The sequence below is a fragment of the Microcaecilia unicolor genome, chromosome 4 (assembly GCF_901765095.1).
Source record: "Microcaecilia unicolor chromosome 4, aMicUni1.1, whole genome shotgun sequence".
In the NCBI taxonomy this organism is placed as follows: domain Eukaryota; kingdom Metazoa; phylum Chordata; class Amphibia; order Gymnophiona; family Siphonopidae; genus Microcaecilia; species Microcaecilia unicolor.
In genome coordinates this window covers 152,423,873-152,438,321 of record NC_044034.1, presented here as the reverse complement: position 1 = coordinate 152,438,321, position 14,449 = coordinate 152,423,873, and the positions used below count along the sequence as shown (strand labels likewise).

The following is a 14,449-nucleotide window of genomic DNA, read 5'->3' as shown; positions in this document are numbered from 1 at the left end:
CACCCATGTCCAGCGACTCTCCTTCCCCCTGCCCCCCCCTGCAGCCACCCATGTCCAGCCACCCTCCTCCCCCCCTGCAGCTACCCATGTCCAGCAACCCTCCTCTCCCCTGCCCCCCTGCAGCCACCCATGTCCAACGACCCTCCTCTCCTTTCCCCTTGCCCCCCCTGTAGCCACCCATGTCCAGCAACCCACCTCTCTCCCCTGCAGCTACCCATGTCCAGCAACCCTCCTCTCCCCTGCTCCCCCTGCAGCCACCCATGTCCAGCGACTCTCCTTCCCCCTGCCCCCCCCTGCAGCCACCCATGTCCAGCAACCCTCCTCTCCCCCTGCAGCTACCCATGTCCAGCAACCCTCCTCTCCCCTGCCCCCCTGCAGCCACCCATGTCCAACGACCCTCCTCTCCTTTCCCCTTGCCCCCCCTGTAGCCACCCATGTCCAGCAACCCACCTCTCTCCCCTGCCCCCCCTGCAGCCACCCATGTCCAGCGACCCTCCTCTTCCCCTGCCCCCCCTGCAGCATTCCTTCTGTCTCCCCTGCAGCCACCCATCTGGTCTCAGGACCCCCTCACCACCTCCCTCTTCCCTGCCCCCACCTGCAGCCATCCATTTCCAGCGACCCTCCTCTCCCCCTGCAGCCACCCATGTCCAGCGACCCTCCCCTCCCCCCTCAGCGCATCACCCAAACCCCTACCCCCCCAGCGCATCACCCAAGCCCCTACCCCCCCCCCTCGGGCACATCAACCCCCTTGCCACCCGCAGCCGCCAATACTAATGCTGTCCGGCTGCTGCTGCGTCTCCTATTGAGCAGCAGCGGCCGGTACAAAAAGAAAAAAGCCAAAAAAAAGATTTTAAACCTGAAACACGGCTCCGTAGACAGCCATCTGGCATTGGCTGTCATCTCTGCAGCCGCTCCTCCTCTCCCCTCTGACGTCGCTGCGCTCCTTCGGGGTCTTCCTGCAGGGGCAGTGACGTGGAGGGGAGGAGCGGCTGCAGTGATGACAGCCAATGCCAGATGGCTGTCTACGGAGCCGCGTTTCAGGTTAAAAATCTTTTTTTGGCTTTTTTCTTTTTGTACTGGCCGCTGCTGCTCCACAGGAGAAGCAGCAGCAGCTGGACAGAGTTAGTATTGGTAACTGCGGGTGGCGAGGGAGTTGATGTGCCCGGGGGGGGGGGGTAGGGGCTTTGGTGATGCGCCGGGGGGAGGGTCTTGGGTGATGCGTCGAGGGGGGTAGGGGCTTGGGTGCTGCACCGGGGCGGAGGGGCTTGGGTGTTGTGCCGAGGGGGGCACTGACACCTGTTTCCCAGGCAGGGGGAGGAATAGGGAAACACGCTCCGCGTGTTTCCCTACTCCTCCCTTTGCCTTGGAATCAGCTGTCAGTGACATCACTGACGTCAGTGCATTCTAAACTGCCTAGCAGACCATCTCTGAGGGAGCCACGGTCCCAGGCACATTAGAACGTTGGAGGTGAGAATTATTATATAGGATGTGTAATTAGGTGGGTTTCATAAAAACATTCATAATAAAATTGACAAAACAAACAATGGCTAGTATAAAATTTTCAAACACAAACACTAAAGAAAAGGGGGTAGACAAATGTAGTTCCAAAGCAAGTGGTTTATTGGCTAAAAGAGATGCGACACAGAACTGCTTTTCAGTGCCACATGCGCTTGCCTCAGGAGTCAATTGTACACTCAGCCAAAGTTGGTAAATGCAGATAAATATGGCACTTAATACATCCACTAATACATCATCAAGTGCATTGTAGAACCAAAATGCCAAAGAGCATAAAGGTATAAGTTGCTCAGTGAAACCATCATGTTTTCGTTCTGCAATGCTTTTGATGCTGTATTGGTGGATATATTAAGTGCCTTATTTATCTGCATTTACCAACTTTGAGACTGCACAATTGCCGAAATGCAGTTCCACGTTGAGTCAATATATTGGTCTACCCCCTTTTCTTTAGTGTGTGTTTGTGCCTTTTGGTAAGGTGGTCAATTCTGATTTCTTTCTTTTTTTTTTTTTTTTTTTGATTATAAAAGTTTCCACATATACAAGTATGTGCCCTGACGAGAGCATGCATAGATTTATATGATTTCTGGATTTGGCTGGAGTTGTGTTGTGCATACATATTTTATAAAATCTGTGCATACATGCACACATTGTACACCTTTTGGAGCAGATATAAATTTGTGCAAGAGAATTTGTTCACTATAAGGATGAGTTTTTAAGGCCAATTTTATAAAGGCATGTTTGTGTGTATACGCAACAGAGCGCAAAAATAAGGACATCCAGGTTGGGATATGCACATTTTCCTGGGTCTTTTACAAAAAGCTCAGTGAACCCAGAGCCTTTTGTAAAATAAATAGACAAAGGTAAAGTTGGTCACCTGTATGCAAGTAACAAATTGCGAATGACATTGGGGCCACACTTGTATAACAGTTTCTTGGCAGGGTGACTTTGCCATTGCCTTCTCCAGTCATCCCCCCCTCCCCATGGCTAAGGTCGGGTTACTTATTTACTGACTAAATGTTGATGGATGGCTGAGTCCGGTCAGAGGGTAACTACTTGACCAAAATTCCAAACTTGGGTCATAGGCGCAGTAGGCAAGGAATCTACTGATTTTACCACGAGGCCCATTAAATTATATATCAGCACCTGGGAAACATGTAGATTACAGCGTGTTCAGTGGGCACAGTCATTTACAAGGAGTATGTTCAAAGAAAGAGAGGCATTTCTCAGGATTTTTAATGTGTAAGTACCAGCTCTACATATGTAAACAACCTACATGTGTAAGTGTCTGCATTTAGACACATAAGTGCCAGATTTTGCAAAACCAAATGTTTACAAAGAGCCAGTTCAGGAGTCAGGTGACAATCTTTTTTTCTTTTGAGGTGATTTTAAGTATTGGAAAGGGAAGCACAATAGCTCTCTTAATCACTGGTTAAAACCCCAGATCTGAACAAGTAGTTAGCTGATGCCTGCCTTGGAGATGTTAGAAAATATGCATATGTTTCTGTTATAAAATCATAACTATAGACTTTCTTTGCCGTCCCACCTAAATAACTTCCACATTGTATACCCCCTTAAAACTTTGCATGCCATTGATCTAAACATGTGAAGAATAGCTTTCAAAGTACTACACAGGCTCTTGTTAGTTGACCTGCATAACATCCAATTATGTGTTTTTACAAGACCTTTCCAGGACAAGTGGTGTTGGAATGGTTATTTATACTGACTTATACTGACTTTAAGTACTGAAATGTTGGAGGTAGAGCAGGTTAGGTGTCTGAAAATTAATTAGGTGGGGTTGCAAGGTCTTTGTAGACCTCTACATACCCTTGAACTATCCCTGCCTCTTCCAGTGTTGTCATATAAATCTGAGTTGACATCTGTGAATGGTTTATGCCTCGGCTTTTATTTGTGGCCCATGAAGAATTTTAAATTTTATTTATATATTTTGTATGTAGTTCACGCCTTTCCAGTGGGTAGTTCAAAGCGAGTTACATTCAGGTACGGTAGGTGATCCCCAGAGAGTTTATAATCTAATTTTGTACCTGAGCCAATAGAGTGTTAAATGACTTGCCCAAGGTCCCAAGGAATGCCAATGGGATTTAAACCACTAGGTTAGTCCTTCACGCCACAACAAATTTAGCATCTCATGGGAAAAGGAGAATGAGTAAGAAACTGGCAGGTTACCTAGGAAGCATATGAGAAGACCTATATTTTCTTGATAAGAGCTTTACAGTTCATGGGTTATTTTGACAGTCGTTCCCACTTTTCCTTCACCAGCTCTCACAGCTATTAGTAGTTGGTAGAGAAGAGTACTATGTGCATTGTGTGGCTATTCACAGATTTTGTTAGGGCACAACTTTTCTCGCCTTCCATCAAACGGCTTTGTTCCAGATATTTACATGAAGCGTGGCCTGTTATAATTCACAAACTCCCTTTGCAAAGATATATATTGAGCTAGATGCTGCTAATAATGACAGTTGAAAAAAAATTCAGTCACCCTCTCTTGCTCTTCTGTGACCACTTGGAGTTTTCTCAGCATAAGAATTTAGTTAAGCCCTTTTGACTGTGTTTAGAGCCTCAGGCAGGTACTGCTGGGAGTTGCTGGCAATGGTGGTAGTTCTGGTGGGGGGAATAGGAGATATTGTGTTCTGTCAATCAGTTTTGAGGATCATTAAAAGGATCTTTTTCAGGTGTATCTTTAGGGGAGTAGATGTATACTTTGTCCTTAACTAAAATTCTCTTCTCTGTGTGCTTATTTAACAGAGGTGTCTTTGTCCGTGTCAAATGAATTTGATTCATTTGGTAAAATGTTATCGGGACCCTTCATTATTTGTATGGCTCTAAAAAGGCATTGATATCTTAAAATTCTTTTTTTTTTTTTTTTAAAGGTAATGCACAGTGAGGTTAACCCATTCCACAGACACAGAATAAAGTTAGAAAATTGCTTGGGTTTATTTAAAGTAGTCAGTTCTAGGGAAAACGGCTGAGTTGTTTTTTTTTTTTTTTTTTTTTTTGGATTGGCAGTATTCTTTGGGCTTCCTAATCAGTTGTAACTGGCTTTTATAGGTAGGATACCATGAGTTGTTATAACTACACAGGGATTTCCCCAGCTTTATGTCCCTGGGCCCTTTCAGCCCAGCCATCACAGTGACAGTCTTTTAATTTAAGTCTGGCTACTGGGTGTTTGTTTTGAATACAGCCCTCTGTGTGGTATGTTCAGCCCTCACAACTCTCGGGGGGGGGGGGGTAGGGAGAAGACACTACCATACTTCAATATAGAGTATATGTGTTTGCATGTGCAGGAAAGGAAAAGAAAATGGTCACATGCAAAAAAAACATATGTCAATGTGTTGTTAGCTGCTCGATATTGTGTATCTGGATTTTCAAAAAACATATGACAAAGTACCTCATGAAAGACTCATGAGGAAATTAGAAAGTCATGGGATAGAAGGAATGTCTTATTGTGGATTAAAAACTGGTTAAAAGATAGAAAACTGAGAGTAGAGTTAAATGGTCAATGTTTTCAATGGAGAATGGTAGATAGTGGGGTTCCCCAGGGGTTTGTGCTGGGACCGCTGCTTTTTAACATATTTGTAAATGATCTAGAGATGAGAATAACTAGTGAGGTAATTAAATTTGCTGATGACACAAAATTATTCAAAGTTGTTAAATTGCAAAAATAATGTGAAAAATTGCAAGAGGAACTTATGAGACTGAGAGACTGGACATCCAAATAGCAGATGATGTTTAATGGGCGCAGGACAAAGTGATGCATGTGGGAAAGAGGAACCCAAATTATAGCTTTTAGGCATATTTTCAAAGCACTTAGACTTACAAAGTTCCATAGTAACCTATGGAACTTTGTAAGTCTAAGTGCTTTGAAAATGAGCCCCATGATGCAAGGTTCAGCATTAGGAGTCACCGACCAGGAAAGGGATCTAGGTGTCATTGATGATGATTCATTGAAACCCTCTGCTGAGTGTGCAGCAAAGGCTAAGAAAGCAATTAGAATGTTAGGAATCATTAGGAATGGAATGGCAAACAAAAATGAGAATGTTATAATGCCTTTGTATCACTCTATAGTGTGACCACACCTTGAATACTGTGTGCAATTCTGGTCACTGCATCTAAAAAAAAAAAGAGGTATAGCAGAATTAGAAATGATACAGAGGTGACGGAAATGATAAAGGGAATGGGATAACTTCCCTATGAGGAAAGGCTAAAGTGGCTAGGGCTCTTCAGCTTGGAGAAGAGATGGCTGAGGGGAGATATGATAGAGGTCCATAAAATAATGAGTGGAGTGGATCAGGTAGACATAAATTGCCTGTTTACTCTTTCCAAAAAGACTAGGACTAGGGGGCACAGAATGAGGCTACTAAGTAGTAAATTTAAAACAAACCAGAGAAAATATTTCTTCACTCAACGTGTAATTAAACTCTGGAATTCGTTGTCAAAGAATGTGGTAAAAGTAGTTACCTTAGCAGGGTTTTAAAAAGTTTGGATAATTTCTTTAAAGAAAAGTCCATAAGCCATTTTTAAGATGGACGTGGAAAATCCACTGCTTATTTCTAGGATAAGCAGCATAAAATTTGTTTTACTGTTTTGGGATCTTGCCAGGTACTTGTGACCTGGATTGGCTACTGTTGGATACAGGATACTGGGCTTGATGGACTTGGATTGGCCACAGTTAGAAAGAGGATGCTGGGCTTGATGGACCTTTGGTCTGTCCCAGTATGACAACAGTTCTTATAGTCCTGATGGCACTAGCATTGCATGCAGCAGGGTTCACCTGGAGAGGTTGCATTCTTTCTCTGAATGCTGTGGTGCCGCAACCAGTTTTGCAGCAGGGGTATCACGAGAGTATGATCATGCAAACTTCAGTTACACATTATGGCCTCTACCATTGAACTGAATGAGCAGCCAGCCCTGCCAGCAGGTCCTTTGGGGAGATTCCTATCTTTTTTTTTTTTTTAGCTTGAATGCTCCTATCCATGTCTCTTAACGTTGTGCTCTGACACAATATGGTGATCATACAGTAGATAACTGAGGATTGGTATACAGTTAATGCCCAGCACGGGTGATAATGGGGTACAATAACAGTGACATTACCGGACCTTAATTAGTGATAATCCAATGGAAAGAGGAGTTAAAGAAGAGATCTGAATGGAGCAGCTTGAGACGTGATGTGGTGCTTGGAAGACTGCCAAAAAGGTAGTATTGAGCAGAACCTCTCTTCAGTCCACACTTGAAAGTGGACAGAGTAACCTGGCTTGTTTGGTGGGAACATGGAAAGGAATTTGATGTAGGGACAACAAAATAAAGAAAGATAGAGGCTAGTATGAGACAAAACACAGAATCTAAGAGGACACTGAATTTCTGTGGCTTGTTGGTATTAAGGGTAGGCCTGTTGTGGATACCGCTGCTTCTTGCTTGTAAACTTTCTGCAGAAGGAACTTCCCTTTTGTCCCTTGGTCACCTGTATGACTCCTGACTATATTGATCTAGCTAGACTCATATGATACAGATCTCCATGAACTTTACACTTATTGGAGACACTGCAGACGATTCAAAGTACTGTGTTGAGATTGATTTATTCTCTGAAATGTTCTGATCACTTAACATTTTTTTATTCAAAAGTTCATTTGTTACTGCTGGCAGCCTGGGTTAATTTTAAATGGTCCTTTATGATGTATAAGGTATTGTATGGGTTAGCTCCTTCATATTTGGTAAATTGTTTTGTTCTGTCAAATCCATAGCATAATGTTTGCTTAAAAAATTTGTTTTCCTTCCCATCTTTAAAGTGTAAATTTCAGAAGAAAATGATTGATTGATTCTTTATTAGCTTATCAAGCTGCTAAATTGGGAAAAGATATTTCTCCTTTAATAACGCAAGCTTCAAATTACATACATTTTAGATGTTTGTTAAAGGCATGTTTGTTTCAGAGTTTTAATAAGAATTGATTATTTCCTGAATTGTTCAGTTTCTTTTTCTTTTGTAACCCTTATCGAACCGCAAGGTATTGCAGGCTATGGGGGCCTTTTACTAAGCTGTGTAGTCGCCTACACGAACCCAGCATGCGCCAATTTTGAGTTACTGCCTGGCTACTGCATGGCACTTGTGGTAATTTCATTTTTGACGCACATGCGCTACGCGCGCCGGAAAACAATTATTTTCTGGTGCACAACAAAAACCAGCGGTAATCATCATTCCACGTGTGTAGATGATTACCGCACGGTCACCACATGAGACCTTACCACTAGGTAAGACCTTACTCGCCTCACCCTATGCTTGGAACAGCCTTCCTGAACCCTTACGCCAAGCCCCCTCCCTGCCCGTCTTCAAGTCTTTGCTTAAAGCCCACCTCTTCAATGCTGCGTTTGGCACCTAACCCTTACCATTCAGTGAATCCAGACTGCCCCAATTTGACTGCCCCTATCGGACCGACCGTTCACTTGTCTATTAGATTGTAAGCTCTTTGAGCAGGGACTGTCTCTCTTTGTTAAATTGTACAGCGCTGCGTAACCCTAGTAGTGCTCTAGAAATGTTTAGTAGTAGTAGTAGTAGGTCAATGGCTGGCGGTAAGGTCTCCGACCCAAAATGGATGCGCAGCAATGTTCATTTCTTATAGGTGCATTGAAAAATGATTTTGTGCACGCCCAAAACACGTGTCTACACTACCGCAGGCCATTTTTCAGTGCACCTTAGTAAAAGGGCCCCTATAAGAATAAATGTTATGTTACTTTCTTTATTCCTTCATTTAATTTAAGTTGAAGTATTTTGTCCTTATTATAATCTGTTTTGATGATGGTTTTTAAAGGCATTATATACAAAATCCTTTTTAAAAATTATTATTAAGAACAGTATTATAAAGAAATCATAGTGACAACATAACATGCCTCATGGCGACTGAAAGAAATGCTCAGCTGTTGTGCCAATGATTTCCCTATAATACTGTTATTACTGTAATAGAGTTTCTGCTACTTTGTATCCAACCAGATGTATTGGAGCCTTGATGCAAGCATTATTCACTGAAATACAGCCGTGTTGGCTCATTTGAGTCATTATTTTTGGCCACTGTAATAAAGCGTTGCTCACATTTGGGACTCCAATCTTTTAAATTTTATTCCTGGTTCATTCCTGCTCTGCTTTTTTGTTCACTTTTGGAATATACAGTTGTTTACGTTTTAGGGGGTAATCTTCTCTCAGGGGTCCCAATTTTCCTTGTTTTACTGGAGCTGCTGCAACCCAGTATTGCATGATAAAGTATCCTCAATATTTAATCTAGTTTCACAATTTTCATCTAGTCATATTCAAGTTAATATATATGCTATTACAATATTTAATATAACCCAGTGTGTGTTTTCACACAGAAATAACTAGTCCCGTAGGGTGGCACAAAAGAGACAGCTGCTCCTGTATACAAAGCAATAGGAAAATTTCATTACCATTTCAACTTTGTATTGATGTATATGAACCTAGAGTGGAGGAATAGCCTAGTGGTTAGTGCAGTGGACTTTGATCTTGGGGAACTGGGTTTGATTCCCACTGCAGCTCCTTGTGATTCTGGGCAAGTCACTTAACCCTCCATTGCCCCTGATACAAATAAGTACCTGCAAATACAATGTAAACCACTTTGTGTAGATTCGGACAGAGAACATAACATGGACTGTTCTTTTTATTCTTTCAGTTTCGATATAAGAACCGAGTATATAAACAGTGCTTCGTTGATGAAAAACAAATTGCCAAACTACACACAAAGGTATGTTGAGCTTTTCAGTTTTTCCAAGTGGAATCATAAAAATGCATTTCTTTTCAAACTTCTTATTCTGCTTTCTTTCTTGCACCCGCCCTCTGGAACTCGCTCCCCCAACATTTGTGGCTTGGTGATTTCTATACCTCCTTTCGAGCATCACTGAAAGCTTGTTTCTTTAAATTGGCCTTTGGACTCTAATGTTTATTCCGGTTGGTCTTTCCTGCAGTGAGGAGAGGAAACGCGGTTTATGATAAACTACTCCTTGTAGGTTGTAGTTTGCTCAGTCTAAGTTGAATTGAATAAGGAATTCTTTTTTTAATTTGTTTGACTACTCTTGAGAGAGAGGGCTTTCCTATCTATTTTTATTGCGTTCCTTTTCTATTTTTTTGTTTTTTATTGTTTTTATTGCAATGTAAACCACTTTGATTTGGGTTCATGAGAAGCAGTACAGCAAACTCAATAAACGATAAATGATAGCCATTGAGATTCAGGGTTGAGTAATTTTACTTCAACAAATTTTACAATTAACTCCCAGATTCTGTATATAATGCCCCGATTTCTGCAACCAAATTTGTGCATGCTCCTGAGATGTGCATGCAAATTAATTGCTTAATGAGCTCGATTACACTGGTAATTGAAGTTAATTGGCACTGAATATTTGCATGCACATCTGGATGCATATGCTATTCCATAAGGCAGTGTGCCTAACTCCCATAATGTGTATCTTGAAAGAGAGCGGGGCCATGGCGAGGAGCATGGGCCTGACGGTCATTCTGAAAATTTGCATGCATAGTTATAGAATACGGGGGTCAGTGCGCCTGACTTTTACAGAATAGTGCTTGCTGCCAATTTTTCTAGGGCCTAATTTTGAGCACCATCTTTGAAGTGTTGTGAACTGCAATTATATTCTTCCATGACTCTCCTTTAGTCATTGAAACATGGAGGTGCAGTAGAAATGAATAATACAACAGGAGGTTTTTTTCAATGCTGTGTTAACTGCATAGCCGCCGAGGGGGGGCAGGGGGGACAAAATTCCCCGGGCCTCCAAGGGGGGCCCGGCGCCGCAGTCCCACCCACCCTCCGTCGTCGACCGTCTGCCCCCTGCATTGAAATCGCAGTCTCAGCTCCGTGAAAGCAGCGCTGCAGGCAGCAGAACGCCTCCCTTCGGCTCTCGTTCCCTCCCTGTGTCCCGCCCTTGTCTGATGTAATTTCCGCGAGGACGGGACACAATTTAAACAGTACCCTAGCATGCACAGGAAGCCAATAAAGCTCATCCGCTAATCTCACACTAATCCATGCATGGCAGTGTGGCTGCGCTAACTTATTTGCGTAGACACACCCACTGTCCACCCCCAGACATGTTCTCTTGGCCAAAATATAAAATTTATTTTTCAGTACATGGGTAGTGCCCTTCAGGATTTTACCATGGGATGGCTCTGTTAATTTACGGTAAGCACACGTTAGTACTTACCACAGATTGGTAGAAGGATTCCTAAGAACCTGTATAATACCCAGTTATGCTACTATTACATAATAGAAAGTAGGTACCTTTGTTCCTTTGTAAAATAGGCACCTATGTTCAGGTGTTGTCTTGTAGAATTGCCCCCCCCCCCCCCCAGTGCACTTGCACTAACTGTGCCATGTGATATCATGTGGTAATCACTATGCATTAATGGCAATGCGCAGTCCATGTTCAGTGTTGGCCCATAACCCTCTATGTTCCCTCCACGTCTCACAGTAAGCAATTAGCACGCAAGTTTTGAGTGCTAGCTCTTTTTAGTACATGGTAGCTGTTAGCGAGTGCTAACTCCTGTACTCTTTATTAAACATGCCTCAATGATTATTTATGAAGCATTATGAAACTAGGGAAAAACTGTCTGTAGAAAGCTGTTGATTTAAATGGTTATGTTGAATGCTAGAATTTCTCTCGTCATGTCCCTGTGGAGCTGAAAACCTATTTTGATGTTTGTAGGTGTTCCATTGACCTTGTAATTGTCACATTCCTGGTTAAAATTTAGAGAGATTTAAATTGTATTTTGATCCATTATCTCCTTTTTGCAGGCCAATCTAAGAAAATTTATGGATTACATTCAACACCACTCTCTGGAGAAAGTTGTGAAGATGCTGGATCGAGGATTGGACCCCAACTACCATGATCCTGAAAACGGAGGTATGACCAGCAATTATATCGTGGCTGTTTGAAGAACTGCAGTGGATGTTTGTAACGAGCAAAGAACTCACCTGAATGGCCAGTAGAACTCAGATATGAAATGGAGCTCCCTCACACTGTTGCTGAGAGTAGTATTGTAGATGAAGGGTGGATAAATGCTGAAATAGCCTTTGAAATTTTCTCAGTAAGGTGGTTAGGATTAAAGATCTGTGCAGGTTACCACCATGCCTTCATTTAAAGCTCTAAGTTAAAATTATTCCCTTTCTTACATAAGAACATAAGTGTTGCCATACTGGGACAGACCGAAGGTCCATCAAGCCCAGTATCCTGTTTCCAACAGTGGCCATTCCAGGTTACAAGTACCTGGCAAGATCCCAAAACAGTAAAATAGATTTTATGCTTCTTATGCTAGAAATAAGCAGTGGATTTTCCCAAAGTCCATCTTAATAATGGCTTATGGACTTTTAGGAAGGTATCCGAATGTTTTTAAAACCCTGCTAATCTAACTGCTTTTACTACATATTCTGGCAACGAATTCTAAAGTTTAATTACACATTGAGTGAAGAAATAGTTTCTCCAATTTGTTTTAAATTTACTACTTAATAGCTTCATTGCGTGCCCCTAGACTCTTGTATTTTTGGAAAGAGCAAACAAGCAATTCATGTCAACCCGTTCGACTCCATTCAATATTTTATAGACCTGTATCATATCTCCCCTCAGCCATCTGTTCTCCAAGCTGAAAAGCCCTAGCCGCTTTAGCCTTTCCTCGCAGGGAAGTCGCCCCATTCCCCTTTGTCATTTTCATCACCTTTCTCTGTATCTTTTCTAATTTCACTATATCTTTTTTGAGATGAGTTGACTGGATTTGCACAAAGTATTCAAGGTTCGGTCGCACCATGGAGTGATGGAAAGGCATTATAACATCTTGCCATAATCTGTTTCATTTCTTATATTTATTCTCAACTGCATTTGAAGGGCAGCTCTATAAAGAGGACTTTTTTTTCTATAAAAGAAAGTAAGTGTCTGTTTTCCGTTATAGGATACTAGCCGTTGAGCCCGTAAAAACGGGCTGGTATTGGGGTTTTCCTTCCTTCCTTCCCCCCCCCCCCCCCCGGAGTCGCCGCCGCCGCCATCCCTCCACCCGGCCCGGGCCCTCTCTCTCTCCGCTACTAAACTTACACATCCATTCGCCGGAACGCAGCACGCACATCAGCTGAGCTGCCGTCGGCCCTTCCTTCTCTGCCTGTGTCCCGCCCTCCTGTGATGTAACGTCAGCGAGGGCGGGACACAGGCAGGGAAGGAAGGCCGATGGCAGCTCAGCTGATGTGCGTGCTGCGTTCCGGCGAATGGATGTGTAAGTTTAGTAGCGGAGAGAGGGCCCGGGCCGGGGGGGGGGGGTAACGGTAGCGGCGACCTCGGGTGGGCGGGTGGGGGGGAGCGGTATCAACCTCGGCGGCGCAGTTTCCCTCTCTGTCCTGCCCTCGTCATCACGTATTGACGCGGGGGCAGGACAGAGAGGGAGGTCTCTACTGTGCATTTGCGAGTGAGTCGGTCACTCGCCGTTTATATGTTTGATTAACATAATACCACAAATACATGCATATAATTTAGATGTGACAATTACACCACTCACATAGCTGGTATAAATGCTTATGCCTAAAAAAAGCAATAAGCTATAGTACTGTATACATAAGAACATAAGTATTGCCATACTGAAGGTCCATCTAGCCCAGCATCCTGTTTCCGTGGCCAATGTGGAGACAAACAAAGCAGATCAGTCAGTGATGGTTTTAACCCTATAATAAAGATTGATTTGCATCACTGACCGATTTGCTTCGTTTGTTTCCACATTGGATTTTGCAAATCGTCTACCTTATTTTCTTGGGTCCAACAGTGGCCAATCCAGGTTACAAGTACCTAGCAAGATCCCAGAACAGTACAATACATTTTTTGCTGCTTATCCTATAAATAAGCAGTGGATTTTCCCCAAGTCCATTTTAATAATGGCTTATGGACTTTTCTTATAGGAAGCTATCCAAACCTTTTTAAACCCCGCTAAGCTAACTGCTTTTACTACATTCTCTGTCAAAGAATTCCAGAGTTTAATTACACTTTGAGTGAAGAAATATTTTCTCTGATTTGTTTTAAATTTAATACTGAGTAGCTTAATTTCATGCCCCTTACTCCTGGTATTTTTGGAATGAGTAAATAAGCGATTCACATCTACCCGTTCCATGCCACTCATTATTTTATAGACTTCTATCATATCTCTCCTCAGCTGTCGTTTCTCCAAGCTGAAGAGGCCTAGCTTCTTTAGCCTTTTCTCATAGGGAAGTCGTCCCATCCTCTTTATCATTTTTGTCACCCTTCTCTGTACCTTTTCTAATTTGTGCTCAAACTTGTTCCCTTGCCCATGCTGTGCCCAGACTCTGCCCATGTATACACCCACCTTTGAACTACACACCATCCCGTTTAGACACCGTTTTATAGAATAGTGCCTGGCTGGCATATTGGCATGTGCATATAGAGTCCATATTCTAGTCATTTTTGTATCTTGTTGGTACCTAAATGCTGGCGTCCTTTTTATAAACTTCCTCTTTGGTTTAATGATTTCAGTTCAGAGAATTTTATTTGCATAAATGATATGCACTAAATCGACTTTAAGCATATTCATTTGGAGGTTTTATGTACATAAAGTTGATTTATGCATATTAAATTTCTATGCTCAATCAAATTTTACACAAATTATTTGTGTCATAAACTAAGAAATTGTCTATAATTCAGTCAAAAACTTCAAAAATGGACCAATTTTCTTATCACAGAGTTGTATCTTTAATGATCCTCAAAGCTACTGTATGCTCTGCCTCCATAATCTTTATATCTGTTTCTTCAAAGCATTTGTGCATTGTACTACTCCTAATAATTTAAATCTCTGCAGAAATATACTGCAGTTTTCCTTTTATGAGCTAATGGAGATGTTTTTAAAACCTAGCTATGCGAGGACCCAAAT

At 42.4% G+C, this 14,449-nt stretch overlaps 1 protein-coding gene across 1 annotated transcript in view; it reads left to right on the top strand.

Annotated features, from left to right (window-relative positions):
* SHANK2 (SH3 and multiple ankyrin repeat domains 2) overlaps positions 1 to 14,449 on the top strand; it is an 846,275-nt gene that overhangs the window by 179,597 nt on the left and 652,229 nt on the right. Inside the window, 2 exon segments of the mRNA XM_030200750.1 lie at positions 9,204 to 9,275; positions 11,331 to 11,439. Of these exon segments, the coding sequence (XP_030056610.1) occupies positions 9,204 to 9,275; positions 11,331 to 11,439 (181 nt within the window).